At 38.3% G+C, this 8,347-nt stretch overlaps 1 protein-coding gene across 1 annotated transcript; it reads right to left on the minus strand.

The window, feature by feature from the left end:
• Window positions 1-541: 541 nt before the first annotated feature.
• Window positions 542-928, minus strand: LOC138397244 (histone H2A.Z-like). Its single transcript, XM_069491205.1, has 2 exons — window positions 830-928; window positions 542-757 (listed from the first exon to the last, which is right to left on the minus strand). The coding sequence occupies exons 1-2, from the start codon at window positions 926-928 to the stop codon at window positions 542-544; spliced, it is 315 nt and encodes a 104-aa protein (XP_069347306.1).
• Window positions 929-8,347: the final 7,419 nt, after the last annotated feature.

Raw genomic sequence — 8,347 nt, forward strand, 5'->3', positions numbered from 1 at the left:
ACAATAAAATAGTCAATGTCACTATTAAATTGCCTTGAAAATGAATTCTTACTTGTTTGGATCTTTATTAAGGAGGGATACTTATGTCATATGGTAGAAATAATGGCATATTGCTAAGTTAGGCAAAGCCCTGGAGAATACTTTTTCTTTCTTTCTGGTTTTTTTTTTTTTTTTTGTATATTGATGGTTTTTTTTTTTTTTTTTTGTATATGACCTTTATCCACCAGAGTGGAAATAATGTCTGTAAAAAACCAAATGTTTGTTCCTGTAACTTTCTGCATCACAATTAAAATCCAAACAGTTTTTTTTTTTTTTTTAAAACAGTCAACTCAATCAAAACTCACTATTTTGGAATCCATAGCTTCTCTGAAGCCACAGTAACACTTAAATATGGTTAAGACTTGAATGCGGAGATCTGGTTGGTTGGAAAGCTAATTAAACTTCCAAGTTGCTCAAATAGAATTCCAAAAAGGCAAAATTGTGTTTTTCCCAGAGATACAGTCCACTGAAGTCACCAGCACTGGACAGCTGTTAAGAGTATTTAGAGCCCTGAGATAATGAGGAATCCAGGCATCCCGACAGTCTTCTGTTGTCCTTTCTTCCCAGAATTTGCGATGTGTGGAATGACACCACCACCAGCAATCATACCCTCGAGGAGAGAGTCCAATGCCTCATCTCCACCAATAGCAAGTTGCAAGTGACAAGGGGCAATGGCTTTACCTTTAAGTCTTTGGTGCACGTCCGCCAGTTCAGGCACCTCTATGATGAAGTGCAGGGTGGCTGCGCTGTGCACAGCGCACTCGCGTCCACACGGCCATGATTGATAGACCTGGATTTCTCTCCGGAACTGCAAGCCAGCTCTCTGAGAGCGGGAAACGGCGTTTGTCTTGGCCTTTCCGGAGTCCTTCCCAGCCTTACCGCCAGCCATGAGCTGAAGCTCAAACAAGCAAGGCAGAGAATGGGCTGACTCAGACACACAGCGAGATCCCACCACCTACTCCTTTGTTGCACCGCAATTCAAACTGCCCATTTTTCCTTTCATTTCTATTTTCCGTGTTCCATATTTACTGTCTTAAATAACTCTTAAATTGGCTGGAACCATTTTAAAGGTAGCCAGGACACAGCATCGGCTTATTGTTAGCATTCTGAGAAGTGGGGACAAAACAGAATGTTCTGGATCCTCAGCAATATTGTGTTAAGCCCATTTTAAGGACTGAATACCACAGGTTAAGCCAAATCACTATATTGAGGCTAATGTGAGATGTCTGCGGTGAGTTTATAAAACTAAGTCATTTACTCTTTTACCACCTCCCTGGTTAGCCATATAGTGAGAGCATAGTTGATTCTAGTTCTCTCAAAGTAGATTGTCCCAAGCCTCCTGTTCCACTCTCAGTTTTCCTTTGCTGGTCAGTGTACTTGGATATAGGTTCTGGATTATCTACGTATTGCAAGTTCTCTGTGCCAAAGCAATCCCTCTACGTTATGAATGCTTGATGGTTGACTGTATTCTCTGTCCCATCTTTTCTTTCTGTCATCACAATGAGTACAGTCTACTTAATAAAAAAAGAGGACGCTTACTATTTCCGAAATACTTTTTAGGATCTTCTGCATATATCACTGAATTTAATTCACACAAAAGTCTTATGAGGTGAGTGTTGTAATTTCCATTTTGTAAAAGAAAAAATGGGCTAAGAAAGATCTTATTATTTGGAAGACCATATTACTAGTATCTGTTCATTCACCCAATGTTTACCGAGCTCAGTGCAAGACAGTGAGTTTATGATTACCGAAAAGAAGTCCTTGCCTTCATGGAGCTTACGTTCTAGTGATATCTAAGTTATAGAGCCTTTGACTTTAAGACTGACATGTAGTTGAACAACTCACACTGTAAGATCCTTTAAAGCAGGGCTTATAGGCAGGGACTGTATCAATTCAACTACAGGATTGAATGGAATTCTGGCAGTAAAGATTTAGTCCTATCTGCCATCTGTTGTTCTCTCCTTACTAGATGTTTGAAAAGGTGGATATCTATGCAGGGGTAGAATAGATGGGTAGTCCCCCCTAGGCTGATTTCTTCCGGTGACTTTTCTTTGCCAAAAATTCCTATCTGGTGGTTACTTAGCTGAAATTTCTCTAATTTCTGGCTCCCCCTAATGAGCTTCAAATGTATATGGTTTATGAAACACGTAACCTAGTAAATTGTCATTGATATCTCAGCACAAATTAGTTTCTTGGATAAACAGCAGTGTCTGTTTTGGCTAGAGGGGCACAGGTTGAAGCATATTCCAGAAAGCAGAAGTCCAGGTAGGTTGTTCTGACTGGGCTATATTTTCTTCTAAGGAGGACAGGTATAGTCTAAGTAATCAGGGTGAATCACAAGGCCTAGGGCAGTGGGGGTGAGATGTATGTGAAGCCCTAGACAAAGGGTTATGGAGCTTTGGGTGATATATAGGAAGTGTGTGTGTATGTGTGTGTGTGTTTCACAGCTTTGCCTAAAGTACAATTCCTATCCAAGAGTTGTCATTTGTAACTACTAAAAAAAATAGCACTATAGTTAAACTTGGTTTCTTTTTGGATTTTGGCTGTTAAAAGACTGTATAATTTATGAAGTGCTTTCATTTCATGGGACGCCATTATAGTTCTTGTGTTAGGTTGAGTCAACGATGCATTAGAAGGCCAGAACTGCATGTTATTCATTACCTATTCACAACCATGTGTTACCTCGGGAGTACCTGCTTCTCCATGGTGCCTATCTTTCACTTAACAAGGAATTTAGGGAAGAAATGCAGCAAATAATGTTTTATGGATGTCGTTGCTTCATCTAAGCTGTGGGAGTAACTTTGTGGTCTTAATTTAAAACCTGTTTTAGAGAGGGGATACTTAGAGGTGGGAAATAAGAGGGTCCCACACAGCCAGCTAAATGAGAATGTGATTTTTAATGACCGTTGAAACAATGCTGGAGACAATAAGGATTGTAATATTTTTGAAAAGCGGTCTGCAAATCCAATTCAAGGAGAGAAAAGATTTCTCATTTTCTTATTTTTAGAGCCAGAAGGATTTCCAGCTGCATGTAATTTCAGGAAGTGATGTGACTATTTATTCAATAATACTTTGCAAATGTCCTGGGAAATGATGGAATAATTCTGATGAAATTAAAATGGTTATTGAAATATATGTCATACTATTTGCCAAGTATTATTTCTTATCTCTTTGGCCATATTAATTCATTTTAAAATGAAAGTAAACTCTTAGTGAATACTTTATATAGGCATATTTTCTAGGAGTGAAAATATAGTATCAAAATACAGATCACAAAAGCCAACCAAATTAAATATTTAGTGAATGCCTACTATGTGCCCTGCATGATGCTAGGTTATCGGAAAAACTAAAATAAACTCTTTTATGTTTTCTGAACTCACGGAGTTTAATGTCTGGCAGGAGAGACAAGTGTTGAAACAATAGGGTACTTGGACATAAAAAATGACAGCAATGGTAAGTGGTAATGCAGGAAAGGCATGTGGTGCTACAATGGCATCTGGGCATTCATGGAAGGCTTCTCATAGAAGTGGCATTAAAGCTGAGACCCAAAGAACGAACAAGAAGGAGCTAGGTAAAGAGTCAGGGCAAGAGTCTTCAAGGATGGCAGGCAGCATCTTCAAAAGCCTGTGCTGGAGGGGGGCAGTACCGAGAATAGGGTGGGGTGGGGACGCATGGTACAAAGTAGGCTGGAGAATCAGGGGTTAAACCCTGTGAGGCTTATAGATCATGTGAAAAATCTCGGTCTCTATTTTAAGAGAAGTGAGATGCTATGAAGGGATTTTAATAGCCAGGGTGACACTGGGGTGAGGGGTGATACAATGACATCCCTGCTTTGGAAATGTTTCTCTGGCTGCAATGTGGAGGATGGATTACAGAGGTCCTGAGAGTAGGTAGCAACGCACTTGCGAGGCTCCTGTGGCAGTCCAGAGGAGAAAGAATGTTAGCTAAGACTGTGGATGTGGACATGCTTTATGGTTTGGTTTAAAATGAATTCACAGTACTTTCACCCTAGATTCACATCTATGCTCACACCAGCATATACATGCAAAACTGATGGTTTCCTCAGGGGCCGATCCTTGATTGTCTTTTCTAGTTCTACATCAGGGAAGCCAGATGGGTTTTTAACTCAAGTGCCAACTCTGATTGGTTAGTAGTGGAAATTGGAAGAGCAATACTGAGAAAGCTTCTGCAGTCACCTTTGGGCCTAACAACAAAGAACACTCCAATAGCTTTGTGACACCTTCCATAGGGCTGGGTGCGGTGGCATGTGTGCCTTTTCAGAGCCTTTGCAGAGCCTTTCTGGTTCACATTCTCCATAGTAGACTTCCCATCTTTCTCCAAGGTGTAGGAGTGGTGCTTGCCCCAGCCCTCATACCCATTTTCATAGACACTCTGCCTCTACTTCCTATACTTTCTGGGATTCTGCAGTGCGACACCTTGGGTCACATTTGTTCTTTCTCTGAATGTGCTCAGCTTTCCCAGACCTATTAAATCAGTTGCCATTCATCCATTTACTTTCCATCTTCTAAAATTTTGTTAACATGTCTCATTTGCCATTATTTTCCTTCTATACTTGTCCTACGGATCACTGTGTTTTTAGTTATTAATTATTCCCTTTTAGTCCATTTATAATAGCGGGTTTCATTCATTCAATTTTCTGTTTGTTTGGTCGACCATGTTTAACTGAAACTTGGGCCATGGTTTTCCAATTATGCTCTTTGGTATATGCTTATATATCTTTAACTGAAGGGATATTTAAGCATCAGAGAGAATATCAGTGAATAATTTACAACATGTATTTATTAGGAAAAGTGGGTTTAGGCATGATTAAAGTCTCCTAGGCTTTGGTGAGTGTTTCCAGCTCCATCACTCTCCACACTTCCGTGAGCACATTATCATTCAGTCACACAAACCTACCTATAGTTTATTGCTTTGACACAATTTTCTAAGGGATATTTATTGTTGATTATGTTTTCAGAGCTTGGAATTCCATTCACCCTAGCTAAAATCTTCTCACTCTTTAAAACTTGGTTTAAGTGCCTTTTATTCTAGGAGCCTTTCCCTATCCAACCCCAAGGTGCAATTCATACACTATATCCCTCATCCAAATGCCTCCTCTGGACTCTCATAATGTCTTTTGCTTTGTTAATTATAATATTTGTCACCATATCATAATATTGGACTTTCTTGTTTATTTTATAAAGTAGATCGAGCCCCTTGAGGACAAGGTCTGTGTTTATTCATGCTCTATTTCCATTACCAGTATTACAAAGTAGGCACTCAGTACCCTGATTGTTGAATTAATGATGCCATGTAACCCTACTCCTTAGAAGTGGGCTTCTAGTGTTTTCTTTACTTTATTTTAGAAAGTCTGTTTTACCAAGGTGTTTTCTTCATAGTTGAAATCACTCTATGAACCATAGTGATCAGGAACCTATCTGCAGAGAATACATATATATGTAGAACATGAGGTTACTAAGAGTCAAATGCATGTGCATATTATTGGTTGTGGCAAGGGGCAGCTTAGAGCCTGGTGAGCACAATTTAGAAATTCTCAATGGTATATACTGCCGGTGAAATACATTTTATGTTGAAGTGAATGGTTAATTATTGAGGGTTGTCTGACTATTAAAGCAATAGCCTCTTGTTCAAACTATGTTGATGATGCAAATGGAAGACACACCTAAAAATATCACTTATATCTGAAAAGCCAGCCCCCTCCTAAAAGCAACTAGCTTGAACAGCTAGAAACATATTTTGCAAGGATATATAGTTACCAATATTTGAGTGCAATTGGTTCACAATTTGTACCAATAGCCTTACACAAGTCTCAGAGGAGAAAAATTTCTTTATGCTAGATATTTTTCTAAGTGTTCCCCTTCTTCTCTTTTCTTCCTCCCCACAGCTTCAATCACACACTTACAAGTCTATGATATAGAATGTCGAATAATTTCAAGGACCCAGGAGGGAAAATAGGGAGACAATATAGTAAATCAAATTAAGGTTAGGCTCTGAGTTTAGGCTGCCTAAGTTTGATGTAGGCATTCAGTGCTATGAACTTTCCTCTTAGCACTGCTTTTGCTGTATCCCAGAGATACTGGTAGCTTGTGTCACTTTTATTGTTCAATTTGAAAAATTTTTTGATTTCCATCTTGATTTTGTCATTGACCCAAGGATTGTTCAGCAACAGGTTGTTTAATTTTCATTATTTGTGTCCTTTTGAGAGTTCCTCTTGGAATTGATTTCTAATTTTATTCCACTGTGGTCTGAGAAGGTACATGGTATGATTTAGGTTTTTAAAAATTTGCTGAGACTTGTTTTGTAGCCTAACATATCTGTCTTGGAGAATGTTCTATGTGCTGATGAGAAGAATGTATATTCTGCAGTTTTTGGGTAGAGTGTTCTGTAAATGTCCGTTAGGTGCATTTGTTCTAGAGTCCCATTTAAGTCTAGTGTTTCTTTGTTGATTTTCTGCCTCAATGATCTATCTAGTCTGTCAGTGGAGTACTGCAGTCTCTGACTATTATGATGTTGCTGTTTATGTTTTTCCTTAAGTCTAGTAGTATTTGTTTTATGAATATGAAAACTCCTGTGTTAGGTGCATGTATATTTAGGATTATTATATCTTCTTGTTGAATTGATCCCTTTATCGTTCTATAATGAACATCTTTATCTTTATTACTGTTGTTGATTTAAAGTCTATTTTATTTGATATAAGAACTTCTTTTGCTTGCTTTTGATTTCCATTAGGGTGGAATATCTTTTTCCATCCCTTTACCTTGAGTCTATGAGAATCTTTATGAGTTAAATGGGTTTCTTGGAGACAGCATATATTTGGGTTGTGTTTTTTTGTCCATTTAGCCAATCTATACCTTTCAATTGGGGCCATTTATATTTAATGGTTTAGACCATTTATATTTAATGGTCATACTAACATATGAGAAACTGTACCAGTCATCATGTTGATTGCTATCTAGTTGCTTTGTTTCCTCCCTTGTGTTACTGTTTTGTAAGAGCTGTGAGTTTTTACTTTTGGTTGTTTTCACACTGGTGGGCATAGATTGTTCTGTTCAATGTATAGAGCACTTTTAAGAATTTCTTATAGGGCAAGTTTGGTGGTGACAAATTCCCTTAGTGTTGCTTGTCTATGAAAGATTTCATTTCTCCTTCATTTATAAAACTTAGTTTTGCAAGATGCTAAATTCTTGGCTGACAATTATTCTGTTTAAGAAGACTAAAGATAGGACCCCATTCCCTCTGGCTTGTAAGGTTTCCTCTGAGAAGTTTGCCACTAGTCTGATGGGTTTTCCTTTGTAACTTACTTGATGTTTTTATCTTGCAGCTTGTAGGATTTTTCTCCTTCACTTTGACTTTGGCCAGTCTGATAACTATGTGCCTTGGAGATGACCTGTTTGCAATGGATCTTCCAGGAATTCCATGACCTTCTTGCATCTGGATGTCTAAATCTCTAACAAGACCAGGGAATTTTTCCTCCACTTTTCTCTCACATAGGTTTTCCATAGTTTTTGCTTTTTCTTCTTCTCCCTCAGGCATACCTTTGCTTCTTATATTTGGTCATCTTACATAGTCCCATAATTCTTGAAGACTTTGCTCATTCTTCGTGATTCTTTTTTCTTCATTTCTGACTGACTGGGTTAATTCAAAAATCTTATTTTCAAGCTCTGAAATTCTTTCTTTATCTTGGGCTAGTCTTTTAAAACTTTCTACTGTATTTTGAAATTTCCTAAATGACTCTTTCATTTCCAGATGTTCTGTTAATGTTTTTTTAAAAGTATCTATCTCTTTAGTGAATTTTTCTTTTTCTTTCTTTCTTTTTTTTTTTTTTTTTTGAGACATAATCTTGTTCTGTTGCCTGGGCTAGAGTGCCGTGGCATCAGCCTAGCTCACAGCAACCTCAAACTCCTGGGCTCAAGCGATCCTCCTGTCTCAGCCTCCTGAGTAGCTGGGACTACAGGCACGTGCCACCATGCTTGGCTAATTTTTTTCTATTTTTAATAGAGACAGGGTTTCACTCTTGCTCAGGCTGGTGTCGAACTCCTGAGCTCAAGTGATCCTCCTGCTTTGGCCTCCCAGAGTGCTAGTATTACAGGTATGAGCCACGGTGCCTGTCCTCAGTAGTGAATTTTTCATTCATGTCCTGAATTACTTTTTTGGTTTCTTTGTGTTGGTTTTCAACTTTCTCATTAATCCCATTGAGCTTACTTGCAATCCATATTTTGAATTCCATATCTGACATTTCAAAAATTTCTTTTTGGTTGGAGATCATTGCTGGAGAGTCAATGTGATT

Source organism: Eulemur rufifrons, chromosome 16, assembly GCF_041146395.1.
Source record: "Eulemur rufifrons isolate Redbay chromosome 16, OSU_ERuf_1, whole genome shotgun sequence".
Taxonomy (NCBI): domain Eukaryota; kingdom Metazoa; phylum Chordata; class Mammalia; order Primates; family Lemuridae; genus Eulemur; species Eulemur rufifrons.